We start from the raw sequence: 26,004 nt of genomic DNA on the forward strand, positions 1-26,004 counted from the left end.
AATAAATGCTATTTATCAAATACTACAATATACATAACAATCAAGTTCCACAAAGGAATTCCAACATATTCGTAGTCTTCAAAGACTATTAAAATTTTGCCCGAGGCCTTAGAAAAATCAATATACTGTACACCTTTGCTTTTTATATAAAATCTTTTTAATTTCACTTCACCATACAAACAGAGAATAATCAATAAAAACTTAAATAATTACAATTACCACCCTTCGTGGGTAGCTCACTTCTTCACGAGAAAAATGACTAAAAAACCATTCATAATGACATAAAATCAACAAAGAAATATATTCAAGAAATTAATGAACGACAGTGATAAAAGAAACAGTCCAGATGAAATAATAATCCAAAGATTATCATGACACTAAATACGTTGAAGAAATAAGTTCAAAGAAAATCAGTATACAGATGGACATGTAGTGAAAACACGATCTCAAAATAACGCGATTCAAAAGTGAACCAGCTTATTACAAAGTACACTCGTAAATCAACATGAAAGCAAGAAGGATTCTTTGTCATTCAAGACGTAAGGTTCAGAACAACACTTTCATTTTATTTTGTCACACAGTATGTGGTGGACAATTTGACAACGATTTCTCATATCAAGGTCCTTATCTTATAAAAAGTTTATTGCTGTGCAGTGTACTAACTCTCATATTCACTGATCACATTTACACACGAGACAGTGTGCGAAAATATTACTAGTGAATTTAAATATATGATATATATATTATATATCTATATATATATATATATATATATATATATATATATATATATATATATATATGTATATATATACTATATATTACATTATATAAATTTATACAGCATATCAGTATACGCGTGTCAAAGCCATATATACACACACCTACATTTTCACATAGGAAAGATACGCAATATGGAATAAAGCCATTTCTTTTTTTCGAAGATAGTTCCTGTTTTAATTTTATGTAGTAGGATGAACTGGCAGAGAAATCCCGCAAAAAATGAAAAAAAAAAAAAAAAAATCTGGATAACAGGACCTACGACCTCAATAAAAATCTGTAGAAAAATTTCCATTTCTCACATTCTTATGAGAGAGAGCGAACGGTGGGGACATTTTCCTTTATTGGGTGAGAACTGTTTCTAAAATAAAAATAAATCAGGTATAAAAGTGAACTAAAGTGGCGTACATATAAGGATCAATCTGAAAAAAAGAGAGAGTTAAAACTCCAGTCTCCATTTCGGCGAGTGTCAGAAAGAAATAGTATCTTTTAAAAAAAAAACTGTTTGATTTATTTTTACTCGATTTTGGCTGACTTGAAAGCACTCCGAGAGAAAGGTCTGATTAAGAGAGCAAGATAAAAAAAGGAAAAAAAAAATGCAACACACACAGAAATGACATTTGATGACGCTGAGAGTCATGTGCGTACATATCACAGATACAGTGTTTTTCATTCCGTTTAATCATTTACTTATTTTTTTGCATCGTTTTTCACACCAAATGACAAGGTTCAATGCTACTCATGATCAACTTTATCATAAAAAAATCTCGCAACCCATTCAAAATATAGTTGATTGTATTTGCGTGGTCAATCGTATGTAGTTTCGTAGTTTCGTAACTATAAAAATGTGAACAACATCTAACAATATCCTTTCAGTTCTATAATGAAAATTCCATCATAAATATTCGTCAGTTTTTAAAGACTTGTTGAGCTTTTATTATAAATCCTCAAACACAAATAAAAAAAACAAACATTTCCCCTTTTAAATGTTGACTTCAAACGTAATCTTCAGGGAACAACAGTAAACAACCATTCAAAAACAGCGATCATAGTGATGATAATTATAATGATATGGCGTCACTTTGTGAATTGGGGGAATTCAAGGCACGTAGAGTCGGCATTCATATTTCAAGCTGTGGGAGTTTCCACCATAAGTTTGTTTTCTTTATTTTTTTTTTAATCAGGCAAAATTATCACATTCTTTTAAACTACCAATTACAATTGATATCTTATCATTTTGACTTTCATAAAATTTTTGTATCACAGTTCAATTGCATTCAAGAATATATCTTTAAGATTTTGTTCTTATGTTTGATTTGATCTTCTCTGCAACATAACTGTAAGATTTAGCAAAGGGTCATCCTTAATTTAACTCGATAACAAGTCTGGTGTTTTCTGCAACAATATCTTATACGGCTGACTTGCCCTACCCAGTCAGCAAACTTCTTGATATCTACTCCAAGAACAAGCAGTCTGACACCCGCTAGCATTTTGTTTTCTATCTATAATAGTATTAAGTGTAAAGACTCTTAAAAAATGACTTAAGACTACTAACGATCTGTGTTCTATATTCTTAATTCCATAACTCAGTCACTTAAAAGTACAATACTCCTTTGAACGATCATTACATAACCAACCGCATCCTGTAGTAGGCGGTCCTGATTGCACTTCTGTCGCCTCACGCCTCACGAATCGTCCTCTACAGCTACGAATGACTGATCTCAGAACTACAAAATGTCTACGTCACACCGTCACTCGAGAGTCTTGGGCGACAGAAGTAGTTCCAGGTGCTCCTGAGACTGCGTGTGGTCTTCTTGAGGGATCGTCGCTAAGGATGGAGACGTGGGCAGGGACGCCGGGACCACGTGGACTACGGGACCGCTGCCCGAGTCTTCGACGGGGCTCATGCCGGGGGCGTCTCGCCTCGGGGTCTTCGTGGGAGTGGCGTCTCCCACGACGGGCCAAGACACCTTCGGCGGCATGGCAGAGGCATCGGAGACATCCTCGTCGCTCTCGAAGTGTCCGTAGCCGTAGTTGACGAGCCCCTCGTCCACCTGCAGTGAGATGGAGGACCACAGTCACCCAAAACTAAACACCACCACTACAGCTATGGCAGTCTCTCTCTACTGATTCCGTTCAAGTGTCGTCAATCATACTGACAACCTCTGCAGAGGACGTCATAAAAAACAAAATAAAAAGGTCATTTGGAACAAGGAATAAGGGCGGACACTTGAACATGTGCACTACTCACTACTGATGTAATAAACTTTTGCTGGTAATCAAGGGAGTTTGCACGTGTCTAATGGCGCAATTGCTTCTCATCAAATGATTTCAATTCAAGTTTATTAGAACTACGGGTACTTTATAATTTAGTAAGGCACATTAAAGGATGGATTAGTTATGGGTACTAGACCATTCAAAGTGATTCAAGAGTATCTTTTTACACAAGTACTCTTAAACTACCACGAAACAACACTTAATTAAACATTTAGCCAGGTCATGCCGTTTGAATGTTTATGACATTCTTGTGGCAAACTACATACTACAGGTTTTAGGGAGGACATATTCGATTTCCGAAATAACTAAAAAAAAAGGGGGAATGCATTTGACCCCAACAACAGATCATTTGCGAGTGGGGACGACTAGCCGTTGGAAACGTTTGGCTGGATGTGTCATAAAACGAACGAGCTAAGTTCAGGAACTCTCAACCCAAATGGTCTAAAGAGGTTTCAAATAAGATAGTGTTGCCGAAACTAAATCAGAACCGGACGTATGTTATTTCAGCAACGAATGCCGAGAAAGAATTCCTTATGATCTTTGCCAAGAAGAGCTCCAATCCATATACAAATTTAAGAAGAAAAGAAAAGGGCAATCGTGCACGAGTACTGTATGGCAATGCAAGAAATGAAAGTAGCATTTGAATGGTCTAGCTGGGATGCGAGGCGCCCGATGTCGAACAAAAAAGGTCAGCTCAGTCGATCGGTTAAAAGGTGACGTTCATTTGGTCGTCATTGCTATTTTTAATTTTGTGATGATGGTGATTGTAGGTGATTGGTGTCGAGAGTGGTGGTGATTTTGGGGGGCTTTAGTCAGCCGGGCTGACCCTAGATCCTCCAGGAGACCCAGAGAACCCGGGGTTGTCCGAACCCGCATCCTGTGGAGGGAAGAAGGGAGGTGGTAATGAAGGAGCATGCTTTCTACTGCCACTACTACTACTAATAGTACAACTACTACTGTTACTATTGCCCATTCCATCACATCCTCATTAATGACTGATTCACTAATTACACAGATTGTTAGGCTCATCTTGTTCGCATTGCCACATGCCTGGTTATAAGCTGCTTTCTATTCATCACTACTATATTTCCTTTGTCAAACACAGTACTCATGTTCTTCACAGAATCTGGCATGGCTGAACCCAAATTAATCCTAATATTCTCAAATGAGAATAACCTTACATTTATATAAGAAAACAGCCAGAAAGCATAAATAAAACGTGCAGCCATAAAACCATAATACAACGTTCATGAAGAACATGAGAACCGGTCGTATTACTTTCTATGTATTTTAATGGCTGGAATCCTAAAGTTCATTTATACAGCATGCTAGGTAGTTTAAGCTACGTTCGATTACCATCTTCAAGCTGAAATGTCTACCACACTATCAGCTTTTAACAATATAGGAAAATACAATGATCTAGGTTTTCAAAGCTACAGTTCGCACTAATCACCATAAGACTGACATTACATTGGTTTGCCTATTTGATTGAATACTTGCTATTTACTTCCTATTTGCTTACTATTATGATCAAATGAAATTTAATCTGTCAAGCCAAGCACTGGGGCGCTTTCACCCAATCTGTGCTTCTGACAGGGAGGAGAGGGAGGAGAGGGAGGAGAGGGAGTAGGAGTGGTTGGACAAGAAAATTGAAGGAAGGAAGCGGGAACAGAGGTAGAGTAGTGTTGAAAAGTGAAAGCAGCTAGGAGTCGAAATGACGCTGCAAGCACCTGTAATTATGCTCAGGTTCATAAAAATCTGCCTTTATGTGGAAAATTTGACTGTCTGCATCTGTAGTCAAATAATTCATCGATGCCAAAAGAATGACGAGTTTAGAATATCATCAGTTCATTTCCTACAAAGCAGTGCAGGAGTTTTCATCAATACCAATGGCCGATACATCGCATGTCTAATACATTTTTTTATTAGAAAGGTAATCTACTATATAAAAAAAGTGGTCATGCAGCAGTGGTTTATCGACAATATACAAGGCAATAATAATTAGTCATGCAAATGCAAGAATCAAGCATGTAATTTAACAATCCATTATGCGGAAATAATATATATATATATATATATATATATATATATATATATATATATATATATATATATATACGTATATATGAATTTCTTTCATCACATCACCGTGATTTACATATAACCATTAAGCTACAAATGTAGTTTAATGATATATATATATATATATATATAGTATATATATATATATATATATATATATATATATATATATAAATAAATAAATATATATATATAAAATATAAATATATAAATATATATATATATATATATATATATATTATATATATATAAATATATATATATATATATATATAGTATACATACAAACCAATACATATTAATTCTAGTATAATTTCTCTAACTCCTCATCTCATATCCATTAGGTAACTAAAAATCCCCTAAACATAATAATAATTATACTTTCCATCATAAACTTCGACGAACGCAAAAAGCACATACACACCCACACAAACACACATATTTTCTTTCTCATGAATGATTTCTCGGTAATTAATTTCTCTGTAATTAATTAAAAAAAAGAATTCGTACTCTCACAAATTAGTTTATATCTTCACGAGCAATAAACTGGACCGGCAATTTTTATGCATTAAATCCGAATCATAACGTGTAGTGATGAGCAATTTGTCTATTTGTTTTTTTTTTTTTTTTTTTGAAATAAAAATGAGCCTCACGAAGCCATTTTGCTCGCCTTGGGATATCGGAGAAGGGGGAAGACTTGATTAACGTAAATCCTACCGCTCTGTTTTTACACAACATTCGCTGTCATGAGAAGTAATAAATGCACTGCTAACCAATTTCTGTTATTTTACGTGAATAATTATCCTGATACTCTTCAGTGATCTTGCCGTTATCATGCTCTTGTTTTGCTATATCAAATCGCATCTCCCTTGTAACGGTAGCTTCATCTGCAGCTATTGCTATTACTGTATGAGCATATTATTACTTTTAATACAATACCTGCTGTGCATATATATACTGTATATATATATATATATCTATATATATATATATATATATATATATATATATATGTGATATATTAGTGTGTGTGTGTAGAGAGAGAGACAGAGAGAGAGAGAGACAGAGAGAATGTGTCTTCCCTTATAAAGTCATAAATATAATTTACTGCACGTTACTACTAATAAGTCATCTCACCTTTTCTAATGATCAGATGTAACGAATGTATTTACAATAAAACCAATTTAATATCGATAAGGAAGGTTAACCAGGATTCTTCTTGAACTTGAGACCATTTGTCAGATAAATTCTATTTCTAGTGCAATGAGATCGACATTCAATTAAAACTTCTAACTCAACTCTCTATGGATTCCGACCCATGATTATGTAAGACAATATCACTAATAACAATTTTCACAAAAAATGCAAGTGCCGAACTACTTCAACATTTTGTTTGCTGAGAATGAGGCTTTCAGGAGAATATCAGGATGAAGTACAAAATGATATCGTATAGGGATTACAGAAGTTCTATAGGCAGATGAGATAATGATGGAAAGGAGTTGGACATGGCTTTCCCAAAACCCCAGAGAAAATGGCACGCGGTGGTATCAGGTGGACTCCTCTGAGCAAGAGAAGAGCTGGAATGACCAGACATACTTGTATGAGAGCGTTTACAAAGGAGGTGGAGATGAGTGGAGATTCATGGGAGATAAAGCACAGGAAAGACATGAGCAACGGAATTTCACGTAGGCCCTTTGCGTCACGCAGTGTTGAGACAGCTATGTTAATTCAAAATTTTTTCCATAAAGCCTTCCCACGAAAGTGCAGCAATAAAATGTTGTTGGGTGAAATTCTATTACTAATCTAAAATTGTTGCAATATCAAGAAAGTGGCTATAAAACTTCAGTGAAGAACAGGATTTTATCTGGTTTACTCTCAATATGGGTTAAGAAAGAAAAAATCATGTTTTTTATTTCAAGTGTCTAACAGAAACAAGGCCAGAAGCCACATTTTCCATAAATTTTACGAACAGTTTGTCCAATAGATGTCATGAGAGTCCTCGACTACGGCAACACCGTCTTACGGCGATCTGATCTTATGGCGCTTTTTCAGCGCCGTTAGGGGCGTTTTACAGCCCTGTAACTTGATGCCGCATCAAGTTACAGCGCTAATGACACGAATACAGCAACATCAAGTTACAGCGCTATAGACAAGAATACAGCAACATCAAGTTGCAGCACTAATGATAAGAATACAGTAAGATCAAGTTACAGCGCCGAAACTCAAGTTATGGCACCGATAACAACGAAAAACCGACTTACGGTGGAGCGCTGAAACGGATGCCCCGCCGTAAGTCAAGGACGCTCTGTATTCTTACTTCTTTCTCTCCAGAAAATGGGAGGAAATGAAGCTCATTATCCCATCTTTCAAGGCAAGGGATGGAAAGCACTGGTTTATCCTCAGTAACTGTTTTCTGTAGATAAAGTTTCTTTTCCTTTTACCTGAAGTGCATCTACAACTTTCGTGTTTTCTTTCTATTAACCCGACCTCAATCTTTCTCTTAAATACCTATAGGCGGTTATTTCTATTATTTTCATTTGATATTTATGTACTTTTTTTTTTCTTTGAATATCTTACAAAACTGTTTTGATAGTAATAGTCTTATTTTCATAAACAAGCACATTTGCTTTGTCTTTGTTGTAATAGTTTCTCGTTAGACGAGTGGTAGATGGAAGAGACTCATTAAAAACGGCGACCCCGAATAGGGATAAAGCTGGGAAGAAGAAGAAGAAGAAGAAGAAGACGAGTTGTTTGCGTCCTCGCCTACCGATTCGGTAGTCCCGAGTTCGATTCCCAGCTCTGCCAACGTGGAATCAGAGGCCTTTGTTTCTGGTGATTAGAAATTAATTTCTCGATATAATGTGGTTCGTATCCCACAATAAGCTGTAGGTCCCATTGCTAGGTTAAAATATCTAATCCTTCGAGCCAGCCCTAGGATTGTTGTTTTAGATTCAGCTGCTCTTAAGCTAGCACAGGCTCTTGCTCATACAGCAGCCCGTAACTGCCCTAGGAGAACTGTTAATCAGCTCAGTAGTCTGGTTCAACTGAGATATACTTGACTTTGTCGTAATGCTTATTCTCAAGAGCAAAGCATTCCTAAATATAATTTAATTTCCTTGCTTGATCAAAAGGTAACCCCTACTTCACTGTATTAATTTTCATTCTATTGTATCATCGTAATTATTATTGTTATTACCATTATCTTTAATCCCTTAATTCTCCCATCCCTTCCTTTAAAGACGCATGACGTGATGAAACTCCTTTCACCTGAATTTCCTTTGTTAACGCGTCAAGGAAACCTGTCTCTCCCAAAAGCAATATCCGTATTTGCCTTACTGTTTCATAAGAAAATGAATTATCACAACAACATTCAAAACTGGAGTCTCTCACTCTACGTCACTTCAATGAAGACTCAACTTGTATTAATTAAAGTGAGTCATTCCAACAAACACTCAGCATGATTTAATAGATTTGTAGACTCGACAGGGTTTAATAGCTTATTCCAGCGAACACGTATCATGATTTAATGACTTTTTCTAACAAACACTCAACGTGGTTTAATGGACCATTCCAACAAACACTCAACATGATTTAATGACTCAATCCAACAAACATTCAACATGATTTAATGGCTCATTCCAACAAACACTCAACATGATTTAATGGCTCACTCCAACAAACGCTCAACATGATTTAATGGATCATTCCAACAAACGCTCAACGTGATTTAATTGGTCATTCCAAGAAACACTCAACATGATTTAATGGATCATTCCAACAAACACTCAACATGATTTAATGGCCCTTTCCAACAAACACTCAATATGATTTATTGGCTCAATCCAACAAACATTCAACTTGATTTAATGGATCATTCCAACAAATGCTCAACATGATTTAATGGATCATTCCAACAAACACTCAACATGATTTAATGGCTCAATCCAACAAACACTCAACATGATTTAATGGCTCAATCCAACAAACATTCAACATGATTTAATGGCTCATTCCAACAAACACTCAACATGATTTAATGACTCAATCCAACAAACACTCAACACGATTTAATGGCTCATTCCAAAAACCATTCAACATGATTTAATGGCTCGTTCCAACAAACATTCAACATGATTTAATGGATCATTCCAACAAATGCTCAACATGATTTAATGGATCATTCCAACAAACACTCAACATGATTTAATGGCTCAATCCAACAAACACTCAACATGATTTAATGGCTCAATCCAACAAACATTCAACATGATTTAATGGACTCAATTCCAACCAAACACCTCAACGAATTTAATGCTCATTCCAAAAACCATTCAACATGATTTAATGGCTCGTTCCAACAAACATTCAATATGATTTAATGGATTATTCCAACAAACACTCAACATGATTTAATGGATCATTCCAACAACCATTCAACATGATTTAATGGATTATTCCAACAAACACTCAACATGATTTAATGGCTCATTCCAACAAACATTCAACATGATTTAATGGATTATTCCAACAAACATTCAACATGATTTAATAGATAATTCCAACAAACATTCAACATGATTTAATGGATTATTCCAACAAAAGCTCAACATGATTTAATGGCTCAATCCAACAAACATTCAACATGATTTAATGGATCATTCCAACAAACACTCAACATGATTTAATGGCTCAATCCAACAAACATTCAACATGATTTAATGGATCATTCCAACATACACTCAACATATCTACTGGTCTAGGCCTTTATCTAAACCAGAACTCAGACTTCTATGTCCTTCCTACTGCTCTTCGTCTCTCTAGTTTCGTACCTACTACTTTTCAGACGAAATGTTCCTCGGCCCTTAACATGATCAAAGGACTGTTTCAACTTTTTTTGTTATTTTTTTTGCGTTCATTTTTTACTCATCGACTTCCAACTTCACATCATCTGTGTGCGTGTGTGCTCAGTCCCAAACATTCTTCATTACTTAACTCACTCTCCGCTAAAAACGTCTGGGCTGTCATCGAAAACTTCCGATTCTGAGTTTTTTCTAAAAAAGAAAGAAAGAGAAAAAAAATACACACACAAAAAGAAAAATACTCGGGCAACTTTCCAGCATCCTTTTTTCTGTTGTCTTGGAAAAACGCGACATTACCGAGTGGATTGGTGTGTGTGTGTATGAGAGAGAGAGAGAGAGAGAGAGAGAGAGAGGAGAGAGAGAGAGAGAGAGGTGGAGGGTGGATTTCACGAGGACAAACACGCGCAATTTTGTTTGTCTTCGAGAATCTTTAACTTTTGATTCATTTCGCTCTGCTTATCGTTGCTCTTTCTAGGTTCATATTCCCGTTTTTATCATTCTCTGTAAAGGCTCCCACTTGCATTCCACTTACAAGGAAAATAAACTCCGTATTCCGGCTCTCTGTGATTCTAAATAACTGGAATCCTTCTTTCCTTTTCATTCCACCTAATTGGATTCCTATCTCCATTTTCCTTCTAAGAAACAGCTTCCCGTTTTCTGTCATTTCATATGAACGGATTCCAGTTTCCAGCGTAACTTCTATACTAGTCTCTGATTTGTCTATATTTTTCTTACGCAAAATAAGGGATTTTTAGTTTCTCATTCCATCCGCAGCCAAAGTCTTTCAGCCTCATTCTCACTAATCTGATGGATCTTTCAGTTTTGGTCTATACAGCCAAAACCAACTTCCCTTGTATTCTGCTCATGGCTACTTCAGCTAATGAGTTCCCTTTACCCTAATTAAGCGTATGCTGTATTAGTTTCATAATTCTAATTCAGGATATGCCTGTCTGTGATCAATCAGTTAAGCACACTGAATTCTACTCACTTCATTCTTAGCAGGATCTTAGAAGTTTCTTTTTTGTTACTAAAAACCCCCAATTCATTTTGAGAGACGCAAATCTTGACGGTAACCTGATATAATTTTTAATTTTTCCAGCACAAATAGGGAAATTTTTCGTTTTACATTTACCATTCATTCTCGCCTGGTTGACCAAATCAAATTATAGATATAAGTATCCAACCATCTTCTAATCGAGTTTAGAGAAAGTTTTCAAAAAACCAGACTAGGTAAACAAAATGCAACGTTGAAAAAAATGAATTTAAACATTGAAGTGACGGAAATGATCAACATTTGTTTGATTCTTTAAAGGAGTCGAAAGCAGGACATACTTGAATGGGAAAATCAAGCTGTGAAACGGGTGATTTTAAACCGGTTTAAAAAGAACACAGAGTAAGGCAGTGAATTCCAGATTCGGGACTCAAACGGAGACTTGACATTTTCTGTGCATCTTGTTCCTGCAATTTTCTTTCCTCTCGTTTCATATCATCTGCTAACAGATGATATGAAACGAGCAATGAGCAAGGAGGTGATCCACTCATGAGATAAATAGGGTTTTCTTCATTTTGATCAAATCTTTGCTTACAAAGCATCGCCTCCTGTGCTCTTTCCGCTAAATAAACATTTTTCGTGCTTACGTATTTTTACTAACCTTCCGTTATTATAAAATTTAAAAAGTTAATCCCGTTACTTCCAGCCAAAAATTAAGTGTACGCTAATATATTTCCATGCAAAATATTTTGTAACAAAATCAAATGGACGCTTATATATTTCCATGCTTAAATGTTTTAACGGTAAAATCTCTGCATTTCAAAATTTCCTTCGCCATCTTTCCCTCTCTCTCCTTTTTGTCAATGATGATTATTAAGGATAGCTGCTCCTTTTTGCTCCGTTCCATCATCTCACATATCCAATAATATATAATCGATGAGCTTCAGAGCCCTCGCACTCTCCTTGCATTTGTTATCGCCCTGACATTTTCAATTAATTACTTTCGCTAACCCTTTCCCCTTCTGCTTCGTACATTTTGCATCATCGCTGTCTCATTCATTTTAACTGTTGTTTACTTTGCGCCGGTGCATAATTATGAGTGGTTCCTTCCACTCGGACCTCCCTAATTTCGCCTCACTTCGTCCTGGCCAGTCAATGTTTTGTCCAGCTCCTCTCACTCTCTCTCCTTATTCCTTTTTTCCCTTCCTTACCTTCACTTTACTCTTATTTTTATATCTACTTACGTCCACCAATCTCTCTCTCTCTCTCTCTCTAACCTGATAAGGCAATTTTCTTCTACCTACTCTCCTGGGTCACGTCGCTTTCTGGACAGATCTTTTGTCTTGTACTCAGCGCTTTTTCCTACCTGTCGGGTCTTGTCATAATCACTACGGCAAAGACTCTCTCTCTCTCCCTCTCCAAGCTGATGTATTTACTCGTTAATGGACGACAACACCCCCTCACGTCTTTTATCATTTCGTTCTTGCACATATTTCCTCGGTAAATGTTTGCAAACAAGCACTTGCTCCGTCTCGTCTCCCCATGACAAGTGAACCGTTTTTCACTGGTAATTCTCTAACCTTTCTCGCACCAATTTCAAACAGACGTCCAACCTATGTACTTGAATTACATGTAACATCTTTTGGGAAATATCTGATCATTTTAAACAAGCTCTCTCACTGTATATAGGCTCCTTCCATTCTTCACCATGCGCTCATTAAAATCTCAACAATAATGTCTTCCATGTTCTAAGAGGTCCAAAATAACAAAAAATGTTGGTTCGTTTATAATTTAAAAACCCTTCACAAAGCTTTCGAACCCTTCCCTGGGTTCATCTTCCCCAGGGAAGGGTTCGAAAGCTTTGTAAAGGGTTTTTAAATTATACACGAACTCGCAACATCTTCTATTATTGAGGACCTCTTAGAACATATCTCTCGTCACAAAGCTGACCTCCAAAATATCTAAAAAAAAAAAAACTTCTCTTCCCTCTAAATCTATATCTCAATTACGTCAGTACAAAAATTGCTCTCTCGCTTCATTCGTGAACAGTTCGTAATCAAACTCCTACAAAGAACACATCCTTCTCTGCCTCTCTTGCCCCCTACCCGCCCCCGACCCCAAACTTCCCTCTCCCCCTCATTCCTTCCTGACCTGTCGATCGTCGTCATCGTTGAGCACCTCTGGGTTGTTCTCGAGGAACTCCCTTCTCCTGACGCAGACCTCGACACTCAGCAGCAGAAGCACCACCCCGCAGAAGATGACGACGGGACCCACCAGCATGAAGGGGTTGTAGTTCGGGACATACTCACAGATGACGAAGGCCATTCCTTTGTCATCGCACGGGGACACCATCCACTCGGCCGACTCCTCGATCTGCAATATGTCCAGTGTTACAAAGCGAAGTATATCAATTATGACTCCCAAGAAAATCGCGTCATTAGCAATGGAGAATATTGTTTAGAATATTGTTTACTAGGCAATAAAAGCCAACAGTCACTGGTAGTGGAGAGTGGCTGCCGCTAAGCAATAAATACTAGCAGTCCTTAGCAATGGAGGATATCAAGTGCTTGGCAATGAAAGCTATCAGGCATTATAATGAAAGGGGGAACATCGCTTACCTGGCAATTGAAACTTTAAAAAAAACTAGCAAAAGATAACATTGAAAACTAGGAAATGGGAAATATCATTCACTGAATTTATGCAAGATATCATGGCCTGGAAATGAAAACTATCAATTATCAGTTAATTATAGAAAAACCATTGTTTCCCTAGCAACATTTGATCATCAATCACTCTGCTCAGTTAATATTAATAAAGCATACCTATCATCAGTCATTAGCAGTTATCTTCCACTGGCACATGAATGTATAAGCTCTACTGAGAACTCAAAACTTCAAGTCATTGTTATAGAAAATATCAATAACCTGGCACTGAACATGAAATGTCACTATAGTAGATTCACATCAACCGTGCATCTGATGTATAGGCCATCCCTAACGACGCTCCTGATTGGCTGTTGATAAGCCAATCACAGTGCTTGAAACTCTCAGTCTCTCTCGACAGCTCACATAGGCAGGATATACGTTCCACCTCTCCTGAGGGATACGTCTTTCAAATGTATCCCTCAAGAGAGGTGGAACATACATTCTGTTTATGTGAACTCTCTCGACAGACTGAGAGTTTCCAGCCTTGTGATTGGTTTATCAACAGCCAATCAGGAGCGTCGTAATGGACTGGCCTAGACATCAGATGCACCGGTTGATGTGAATCTACTATAGCAATGGAGGTAAAAGTTCTTGGTTACTGAAAGTCATCAGCAACTCCGGATGCCAGTATTTCACTCAGAATGGTGTATCAATTATGATTAGCTATCGTGAAGCGAATATGGAACTTATGAGGTCATTCAGAGCTGAAACGGAAACTGACAGTAAAAGCTTTGAAAGGTGTAACAGGAGGAAAACGTCAAAGCAGTTGCACTATGAATCAAGTGTTAGGAGAGGGTGCAAAGTAAGACGGAAGAAAGAGAATATGAAAGGATGTACAGCAAAAAAGGAGTGAAAGAGGTTACAGCTAGGGACCGAAGGCACGCTGCAAAGGAACTTAAGTAATGCCTACAGTCCACCTCAATCACCGGCAGAAAAAGCCAGTAATTGCAAATAATTAATGTATCTGTTTATAACTTAGCTAAAAGCCATCATCACTAAGAAAAACAGTCCCCTGGCAATGACAATGGACAATAATTATCAGTCAATGAAAAGTAGTAATCACTGACAAAGAACAGATCAAACATTGGTAAAGATTGGATACTGCTTACTGGTCATAAAAAGGAATCTGTATCTCTTCAGAGATCAACAGTCATTACCAGCGAAAAGTATCGGTTATCACTTTTCGAAAACTATCAGGTATTGGCAATAAAAACTCTTAGTCCACTGTACAGGAGGGTATTGAGAGTCGGTTACTGAAAGCCATTCATAACTGGCAGAGAGAGAGAGAGAGAAGAGAGAGAGAGAGAGAGAGAGAGAGAGCGTGCGTTCAGAACCCGGCAATGGGGAGATTCCCAATAACTGGCTCCAGATAACTATGAGTCAGGCAGAGGAAGGTGTCGCTCATGGGCACTGAGCGCTATCGATAATTGGCCATTGAAAACTTTCAGAAATTAGCAAAGGAAAATGTCAGCCACGAGAAATGAAATTTATTAGCCAGTGAAGTGATTCGTCGTTAGCTAAGGGTGCGTCCACATTACAGAAAAACGTCATAAACATAAATTGGCACCTCATCGCGTTTATATAACAAACATGTTGAAAACAAGTCAATGACCGTAAGTGGAGAACATATCTTTGGCAAATGATTGATAATCATACAAAACATTGGTTAGGACTACCAATAAGTCGTTAACTTGTATTCAACCTGTCTGTGATGTGTGTGATAAGTAGTCCACTTGTATTCAAAATTTTGTTGTTGTGCGCGTGATAAGTTGTCCACTTGAATTTAACCTGTCTGTGATGTGTGCGTGATAAGTTGTCCACGTGTATCCAACCTGTTTGTGATGTGTGCATGATAAGTTGTCCACTTGTATTCAACCTGTCTGTGATGTGTGTATGGTAAATCGTTAACTTGTATTTAACTTATTTGTGATGTGTGTGTGTCATAGTTTTCCACTTCTATTCAACCTCTTTGTAATTTGTGTGATAAGTTGCCGACATCTGTTGATGAAACGTTTTATTGTAGCATGAACGCACCTTAAGAAGGCCAACAGTCACTGGCTCTACGGTCATCTGAATGAGGGTCGTGGTAAGAAAAAAATAAAGAATATAAGGAGCAGAGTTCCCTGTTACCATTGCAAATGGTACCGAGTATTACCAGTCCCTGGAAGTCTTTAAAATTGGATTATAACTACTTGATTATGTGGTGTGTACTAAAGGTGGTGAAAGAAAGGGTTGTGAGACAAAGGCCTTGAACTATGTAGGTTAGTAGTAACCTATTACTTTTTTATTTTGTTTCATCCGAAAGACAGAAATTTGCGGGAAGCCTTCAGTCCCTTCTGAAAAACAAAAATCAGGCACGGAATCAGATACTTGTTCTTTGCAAGGGTGCAAAATAAACAAAGAAAAAAAAATACTCGTCATCTGTTGTCATTAAAGGTGGGAAAAAGTTTTTCCGGGCTATTAGCTTTTTCATGGAAAAAAAAATGGTCTACTGGCCAAATGTATTTTTGTTAGGGAAGGGCGGGGAAAGGCTTTTATGGATGTTAACAGCTGCGAAAGTAAGAAATGTGTTTTTTCTCTCCTACTTTTTATTTCCCTTTCATTTTTCCTCTGGCTTAAAGGTGTGAAAACCAGATTGAAAATGTGGATCCCAAATACCTTTGAAGTAAAAAGAAAAATCCTATTAACTGCCTGAACGTTCCATTTCCGAAGCACCTCTTAAAACGTAATTCGAAAATACAAAAAAAAAGATGAAAAACTTAATGGGAAATACGCATTACATTAGGAAAAATTAAATCTATGGCATCACGTCAGACTCTCCCATTAGGATAAAAAATTTGAAGCAAAACAGAACACGCAAAATTACCTCATCATCAGAAAATGTTCGCACCGTTTAAATAATATATATATATATATATATATATACATATATATATATATATATATAATATAATGTTATAATGTTCGAACTACTGTATATAGGTGAACGTACATATCAGAAACCAGTGTTCGAAAGTTTATCTTAGATTTCATTATGCCCATTTTTTTGTGAAACAACATTTTTTTCCTTTTATTAATTATCAAATTCAATCGGAAAAACGCCTCCGGTTATTTTATTCATTACTTTTTTTTCTTTTTACTCTGAAGGGGCAGTCAGTCATTATTTCTGTTACGAGTTCGATATAAAAACAACTTCGACCAACTTTTAGCTTTCCTCTATTTTTTTTTTTTTTTCCAAACCAGGGCGTCGATTTTTTTTTCTTCAAGTCCCATTAACGCTGAGCTGAGAAAAGGCTGAATTGGCAAAAAATGGATATAATTGTTTTTCAATGCAACTTTCTCTTGGACTGAAGTTTCTACAGGTTCCCGTTCATATGCATAAAAATTTGTATTCTTTTGTTGAACGCGAGATAAATTCGTCTACTGTTTCACTTTCGTTTAAAATTCACTGTCATTTCATAGTATACTATTCTTGCCTGCATAGATACTTCATAGATACTTCTAAGTGAGAAATACAACCTACATACATCTGTGATAACACTGTGAAGCAAAGTATTTTGAAAATTGAACTGAAAAAAAAATCAGAATTTTATATATTAGTAAAACCCATAAATTTGGAATTCTTAAAATTTAGTATACTATCAAAACTTTCATTTGAATATCGTTCATAATTTTCAGAATGTTACACATTTCTCATAATATTAATTTAAACATGATCACTAAAATAATTACTGTTTTCTTGACGCAGAAAATGTGTGCACTTACCATGCACACATCACAAACAGGTTGAATACAAGTGGACATCTCATCACTCACAAACTACAAACAGGTTGAAGACAGGTGGACAACTTATCACATACACACACACACACACACACACACACACATCACAAACAAATTGAATACAAGTGGACAACTTATCACTCACACCTCACAAAGAGGTTGAAGACAGGTGGACAACTTATCACATACACACACACACACACATCACAAACAAGTTGAATACAAATGGACAACTCATCACTCACACATCACAAACAGGTTGAAGACAGGTGGACAACTTATCACATACACAAGCACATCACAAACAAGTTGAATACAAGTGGACAACTTATCACACACATCACAAAGAGGTTGAATACAAGTGGCCAACTTATTACACACACACACACACACATCACAAACAGGTTGAATACAAGTGGCCAACTTATCATGCACACATAACAAACATCACCAATACTGCAACTACCTTAACCATCAGAAACTATTCTATCCATCATCATCATTATTGAAGAGAGTAGTGTGTAATCCTTAACTCACCACTCCGCATTCCTTGGTCAGCGCCACGGTGTCCATGGCCAGGGAGATCTCGCCCTGGGTGAAGTTCAGTTTGGAGCCGCTGACCCACACGAAACTGGCCTCGCCCTTCTTCCTGTTGAGGCCCAACCAGCTCCGGCCCTGCATCTTTCCTGAAATGAGGTGGCCGTGACAAACTCAACCATTTCCCTGCCCTCCTCAAAGCTTCAGATATTATTTGATAGGCAGCGTCATTCTAGTCATTTCCCTGCCTGAATTGAGTGTCGATTGTCCATTCTTCATTCGTTCGTATTTCAGCGTCTTTCGCTGATTTATCTGATAAATACAGTTTTCACGACTTTGGTTTCTATTGGAATATACAAATATGCATAACTGTACATACTTGACATACATACACGCACGTCAAGATGGACGCAGTCACACAATATATATATATATATAATATATATATATATATATATATATATAATATGCAATAAAAAAATACCGTATCGTGCTTCTAAGAAATCAATAGAAGGATCCACAGTAATATCCTTGTTTATCCAGATGAAATATTTCCATAAATATATTTCATCTGCATAAACAAGGATATTACTGTGGATCCTTCTATTGATATATATAATATATATATATATATATATATATATAGATATATATATATACATATATATAGTATATATATATATATATATATATATATATATATATATATATATATATAGTCTATCACTGTGTTCATCTTGACACTTGCGTGTATGTATATTACGTTATGTATAGTTATCCATATATATATATATATATATATATATATATATATATATATATATATATATATATAAAACCTACCGCTACACTAAAATCCTTATAACGGAATACACAAGCAGAAATACCAACCTCAAAAACCCAACAAATATAAAAGGCAAAGGATCGCTGTAACTTACAACTATAACATCCTTATCAACTTGCAAAACACATTCATGAAGCCAATTTACATGAATTTTTGAAAGCTCATCTCCATCTCTTATTTTTGAATAACTCCCTCATGTTTTTAACGCGTGTATTTATGCCCGAGTTACCCTTATTATCTCCGTCACTGAAGCTGAAGAGGTCATGTATTTACCCGTATCTATTTATGCGTGTCTGTCTGTGTTGTACAATTATTATTATCATTATTATTATTCAGAGGATGTACCGCATTCATAAGGAACAAGCCCATGGTGTTCATTTGAAAGAATCAGAAGGTAATGAGAAATACTGAAAGAGATCAGATATTAAAAAAACCATATAAACCAACAAATTAACAAATAAATAAATCAAATTGCAAGTTATCTCTAGAAACAATGAACTGATACTGACCAAATTTCGTGAACACATTCATTGTGAGACCCTCTTCAGATGGTTCAGTTTTGGCGGATATGAATAGACATATGATGATACACGGGTATATTTGCATTCAAATCTTCAGACTTATTTCGTGTTTACGGAAGAAGATACTGCATGGCTTGGTGGATACAGATTTTTGCCTCATGAATAATTAAACAGCTACTTTATTAAACCAGCTAAAAGAGGAAGAAGTCTAGTCATTCCCCTTTAAGGTTTAAAAGATGTGTTATGAGAAGTATTCTATTTACTACATTATAAAAAACATTTACTGGATAAGAATTGTTAATAAAATACCTCTTTAAAAATTCAATTTCTTCGTGAAATAAATGCCAATTTGAGGTATATTTCATAGCTCTAAAAACCAGGGTTGAGATGGCATTAATTTTAAAATTCAAAAAACAAAAACTATAAAAATTATTACCCAAACCCGAAAATGTATGTTTCCTAAAAATGGTAGTGCTGAGTCTATCATTTTCCTTAACAATCTTCAGATCTAAAAATGACAAGCAGTTATTATCCTCGGTTTCCATAGTACAATTTGAGTTTTTTATAATGTAGTAAATAGAATTTTAAATAATAATTTTTCTGAGCAAGTTCCTTCCTATGATGTTAAGAAGCTAGTTATGTACTGTACCATTCCTTTTACATATAAAAACAAATTAGGCGAGCGAATAAGGAAAATCATTGAAAGTGAAATAGGTTGTTTAAAATTAAACTTGATTCCTGTCAACCCATTAAAAATTGGCACATTTTTTACACACAAAGAAAAACTACCACCGTTCATGAGATCCGACGTCATTTATAAATTTAATTGTCCGGGTTGTCCTGGTATTTACGTCGGATCGACCAAACGGTTACTAAAAGTGAGATATTCTAGTCACTTAGGTGTTAGCTACAGAACAGGACAACGAATAACAAATCCAGAATTATCCAATATCCGTAACCACGCCAAAATATGTAAAATTAATATTGATAAAACACATTTCTCAATCATTGACAGCACTCCCAACAATTACTTAACGACACTTGAGTCATTATACATCAAACGACTGGTTCCTTCTCTAAATGCAAACGTGGCTGCTGCCACGTTGTATTTAGCATAACTGAGATCTGGGCCGAACTGTGTTTTCAAATCATTCCCTTCTCTACTTTCGCTTAGGGTACTTGTCCTCTCATTATTTGTTTTAAATGTTTCTATAAATTTTAATTACCATATTTCTTAAAGTTTTAGTCTATTGCTTGTTTTAAATGTTCTCTAAGGTTTTTAATTAACTTATTATCTTGATGTTTTAGTCTTAATGTGTTACTGTTAATTAAATTGTCACAATTTATAATTACAGGCTGAAGATGTACTCTGAAGTAGTATGAAACGTTCCTAATAAAATATTCTTCACAATGTTTGGTGGATTCCTGGACCCTTTTTATATATTCATATTCATATATATATATATATATATATATATATATATATATATATATATATATATATATATACACGGAACTACAAATGTCCTTTAATATGTAATTCGCTCCGAGGTAGAGCGAATTAAATATTAGACATTTGTAGCTCGATGTATGTATAAGAATCACGTTAATGTAATATTACATATATATATATATATATATATATATATATATATATATATAATTAAATATATATATATATATATATATATATATATATATATTATATATATATAAAGGTTACCTCGAAAATAGCTCCAGCCCTTAGAGTTCGGGGGGGATTACTTCGTCGAAAACTCTCGGATGCAGATTGCAATTATTAAGGCTTAGAGAATGACCTCATCGAGGCTCTTCCCTTCGAGGATTCCAACAATTAAGCTTTTGGGGGAACCGGTCATTACACGCACTGGTCAGTGAAAGCAATGATGCCAGATCCGACTCGGGAATTGGGCACGAGAGAGAGAGAGAGAGAGAGAGAGACTCACCCACGACGAAGGACTCCTCTTGAGACGAATGGAGGTCCAGCAGGTCGGTTCCCTGGTCCTCGCAGTATTCCTTCCCGCTCTCCCACGAGGCGTTGTGTTGGGCGAAGTAGTAGCATGACCCGGCTCCCGATACCCAGTCGAAGGGGCACTGACCTGAGGGCGGGCAGAAGAAAAAATGTCGATATGGTCATGGAAGAAGTCACTGTGATTCCCCTTTTACAGTTAATAACAGAAGTTTACACCGGGATTGATAGGGACAATATGTTCCATTTGTAATTATTTTAACCTCAAAGGTGCACACAAGGTTGCTGTACATTTAAAAGCCTATTGGCCTTGTCAAAGGGGTTGCAAAAAAGATGTTATTGTCGTTGCTCTGGCGTGAAATTCTTCAAGATTATTTAAAAATTTTGAAAGACTATTCCCCTTGTCAAAGGGGTTGCAAAAAAAGTTGTCATTGTCGTTGCTTTGGCGTGAGATTCTCAAAGATTATTAAAAATATTTGTAAGCCTATTCCCTTTGTCAAAGATGTTCCATAAAAAAGTTGTCATTACGTTGCTTTGACGTAGGAGTCTCACAAAAAAAAAAAAAAAAAAAAATTACTGCAAGCGTAGGCACTTTGACATGAAATTGCCGAGAGGTTGTTAGTGATATTGGAGGAGTGAGCACATTCTCGTGAAGTTTCCAAGATACCGTGAAGGTTATTTTTGGCACTGCAGGTATGAAAATATGAATGGGTATGGTTTCTCATTTAGATAATGCTGTATACGCATTATACAATGAACACAAAGAAAAAATAAGTCCACAAACGTATATCGAAGTGTATTTCGTGTAAATATATTTTTCCAATTGATACTTTTTTTTTGAGATATGGTCCTAGAATGGTACAGCATTGTCGTTTATGTACAGTTCTTTAGAGATGGCGTTGCTACACCTCAAAGCCCTTCAATATTCTTAATTCTAGCAAACACTAACACCCACTTAAATCTGAGTGTGGTTATGAATGTTAGGCCTGGAGAGATCCACGCTTCTATCAAACGAGAGTCTAAAGTTAAACCGACAAATGATGCAGTTACACAACATTCCTTTCTCATATGCAAATACAAACGCGTTCTATCAGTCTGTACCCTCTCTCTCTCTCTCTCTCTCTCTCTCTCTCTCTCTCTCTCTCTCTCTCTCAGATGCTTATTAAAATGAGCCACACCTCGAGAGCTTCGTTTCATGTGAACGCTCTCATCCACCGAGTCTCAATTAGATAAAATCTCTCCGCCCTCTGTCTCTGTCTCTCCGCCTTTCTCTTTCTCAGGCATAAGTGAATAATTTGCGCTAATGCTCACTCATCAAACAGCGACCGCAGAAAAGCAAACTAATTTGGGCGCCGTGTGATCCAAGGACCCGACAGAGAGAGAAGAGAGAGAGAGAGAGAGAGAAGAGAGAGAGAGAGAGAGATACACACATCATTCTCATCCCTTTAAATTCGCCTGAAGACGCCACTGTTTTCTTTATTACATAATTGCCTTTGGATACAAAAGATGCCTTTTCCTTAGCAAGTGAGACGGACGTTTAACTGTACATTTTTTTCGTGCATAAGAGAACGTAGATTTCATTTGATGCTTTCAAATAATATATTACGAGAATAAAGCTTGAAAAGCGAATGATTTATGGAGTCGAAAACATTCTTATTTCAAATCAAACTCACACAAACATACACCTACAAAACTGAATACGTATCACTGACTCTTCACACGATTAGCATATTACCCTCATCGAAATCATATTGGTATGATGTACATCGACAAAGGTATTGCTTGTACCAATAATGCCTTCTAACAATCTGGTAGCCCGTGTTCGCTCGCCGCTGCTGCCAATGCGGAACAAACGGAATTTATTTCAGGTGATTAGAAATTCATTTCTCGATATAATGTGGTTCGAATCTCACAATGAGCTGTAGGTCCCGTTGCTAAGTAACCAATTGGTTCGTAGCCACGCAAAAAAAAAAAAGAAAAAAAATGCAATACTTCGGGCCAGCCCTAGGAGAGCTGTTAATCAGCTCAGTGGCCTGGTTAAACTAAGATATAATTAATACTGGATAGTTGAGGCCATCTCTGCGATGATTGGCAATCCATCATCGGATTTTTCTTTTTGTTATTTTACAGTGTTCTGTTTTTCGAAACAACTAAATTTAATAGCAGTTTTACTGATCGAAATTCTCTTCTTCTAAGAAATTAACGAGCAGAAAATTTACATATGAATATGACACGTCTTTCGGGCAATCACAGAACGTAGATACAAAATCTTGAATACAAAATCAAATCTAAGATCAAGATAATTTGAGAGGCTGAGGTACAAAGGAGAAATCTTGGAATAATGAGAAGGAATCGCCTTCGAAAACATTAACGATGAGTAAAACCTAAATGCAACTATATTAAATGAGAGAGAAAAAGTAAAAAAAAAAAAGGGTCCCATTAAGAAAGTCAACAGAAACCAAACGCTTTTAATCCAACGAAAATAAAAATAAAAGCAGGACTAATTTACCTGGCCCTCCCAAATGGGCTTCTTGTGCCGCACAAGATGTGGCTAATTACGTTGCCTTTTTCTTTCAAATTGCGGAATGCTTAGTGCTTAGTTTACCGTGTTTGCTCGAATAAAGGCAGGTACATAAATACATAATACACGGTTGAAGAAAATGTATATATGTGTATGATATATATATAATATATATATAATATATCTATATATACTTATGATTAATATATATTATAGTATTTATGATATACATATCAATACATATATAATATATAATTATATATAGACATACATATCACCTATATATATATATATGATAAATTACATATATTTATATATAATTATACTTATAATATTAATATATGTATATATATATATATACATATATATATATTATATATATATATCATTTATATATACATACATATATATATATATATATATACATACAATATATATAATATATATATATATATATATATATATATATATATATATATAGATATATATTTCGAGGCAAAGTTAACAAAAGACTTACGTAATCTCTCAGTAAAGCATAAATGAACTCCCAAGTTCCTATGGAAGTGACTGATTACCTCAAAAAATAATGAATACAGAATAAATAGATAACACTTTCTCAGAGGTACTGAATTGGAGGTTGTTAGGGAATCCTCATAAAGTTATCCTCTCAAAATTCGAGAGATGACAGACGAAGGGAAGCAGCTCCCAGAATGTCTGAGCAAACACACATCGAGCGCGAGCGACCAATATCATCATTATGATCCACGCTCCCCCATCATTTATCTCTCTCTCTCTCTCTCTCTCTCTCTCTCTCCGTATTACCGGAGGTCATATTTGCATATGATTTTCCCGAATAAATGGCTCCCACTCATTCGGTCGAGTAGATTGCATTAACTTATTCCAAAACGATCTTGATTTTAATCAACCGACGGATTTTCCGGCTCCCTTTCCATTACCCCTCGAATAATCAGCTGATCCTTTATTTACTCGAGAGCTTCCCTTTGAAACTATCCTCCTCGGTCCTCCTTTATCCGCCATTAGCGCTTCCTTTCATTAATTCTCTCATTTCTCGCCCCATTCTCTGCCAGGAGCGTTTGGGCGGCAAGGCGTGTTGGATGCCTGAAATCTCTTCTCGTGACCCTATATTTCATGATGTGGGGGGAGGGGGGGGGAGGCCGTGCGTATGGGGGCGAGGCAAAATAATATTTTCAGGTTTTTATTTACACACGTAAATAATATAGTTTGCCATATCTTGGCCATCCTAGTGCTTAATAGATAGGATATTGCTTGTACTCGTATTTACACCGTATTCCTCAACAAATAATCACTTCACATCCTTCACTTCGCTTGTGAAGATCCTCTGTGCCGTCACAGTCGAAGGATTAAGTCAGCGAATCCAAATACTATATGCTAGAACATCAACAAAGAAACGATGAATGTATAGAAAGGCAATCAGCTGCAGTCCTTAAACACCTCGTATATGACGTGAATATGCTGTTTCTTGACATTTAAAATTTCATTATATTTTGTCCTAATACTAAACAGAATTACCATTTAATAGCCGCTGAAGGCAAGTCGGACGACCCTTAACTTACTCTGAAAGCATTAAAAACTGACTAGGGACAATGTGATCACCGTCATCATGCCATGATTTCGTTTAATTGACAGAGTGACATTCAAATGAGATAAAAAAAATAACTATTAAATACTACTGTGATGTCAGCCCTCCCTTGCCAATTTTTCTCTTATCATTGACTTCCATCTATTTATCTGACCATTTGTCTACACATGTTTTCATCCGGTATAGCGCACACACACACACACACACACACAGGTGGGGATAGGGTGTGCAGGTATGAGAGAGAGAGAGAGAGAGATTGTTGAGTTGAGTTGAATATAAAATTTAGGCCAAAGCCTAAGCACTGGGACCCATGAGGTCATTTAGCGCTGAAATGGATATTGACAGTATAGAAGGTTTGAAAGGTGTAACAGGAGGAAAACCTCAAAGCAGTTGCACTATGAACCAATTGTTAAGAGAGGGTGGAAGGTAAGATGAAAGAAAGAAAATATGAAAGGAGGCACCGTAAAAGGAATGAAAGTGGCTGCAGCTAGGGGCC

General features: G+C 36.2%; 1 protein-coding gene across 4 annotated transcripts in view; it reads right to left on the bottom strand.

The window, feature by feature from the left end:
* Positions 1-808: 808 nt before the first annotated feature.
* Positions 809-26,004, bottom strand: part of LOC135227054 (C-type lectin domain family 2 member L-like) — a 308,754-nt gene continuing 283,558 nt past the window's right edge. For 3 of the 4 annotated variants that reach the window (XM_064266863.1, XM_064266862.1, XM_064266864.1), the window contains exons 3-6: positions 21,344-21,496; positions 18,015-18,163; positions 13,141-13,362; positions 809-2,834 (exon numbers count right to left, since the gene is read on the bottom strand). In XM_064266863.1, coding sequence (XP_064122933.1) covers positions 2,532-2,834; positions 13,141-13,362; positions 18,015-18,163; positions 21,344-21,496 — 827 coding nt within the window. In that variant the 3' untranslated portion in view covers positions 809-2,531. Of the gene's footprint in view, positions 3,935-13,140; positions 13,363-18,014; positions 18,164-21,343; positions 21,497-26,004 lie in introns of all 4 variants that reach the window. The other variant, XM_064266865.1, reaches the window with a different exon arrangement.

Source organism: Macrobrachium nipponense, chromosome 15 (assembly GCF_015104395.2).
Source record: "Macrobrachium nipponense isolate FS-2020 chromosome 15, ASM1510439v2, whole genome shotgun sequence".
Taxonomy (NCBI): Eukaryota; Metazoa; Arthropoda; class Malacostraca; order Decapoda; family Palaemonidae; genus Macrobrachium; species Macrobrachium nipponense.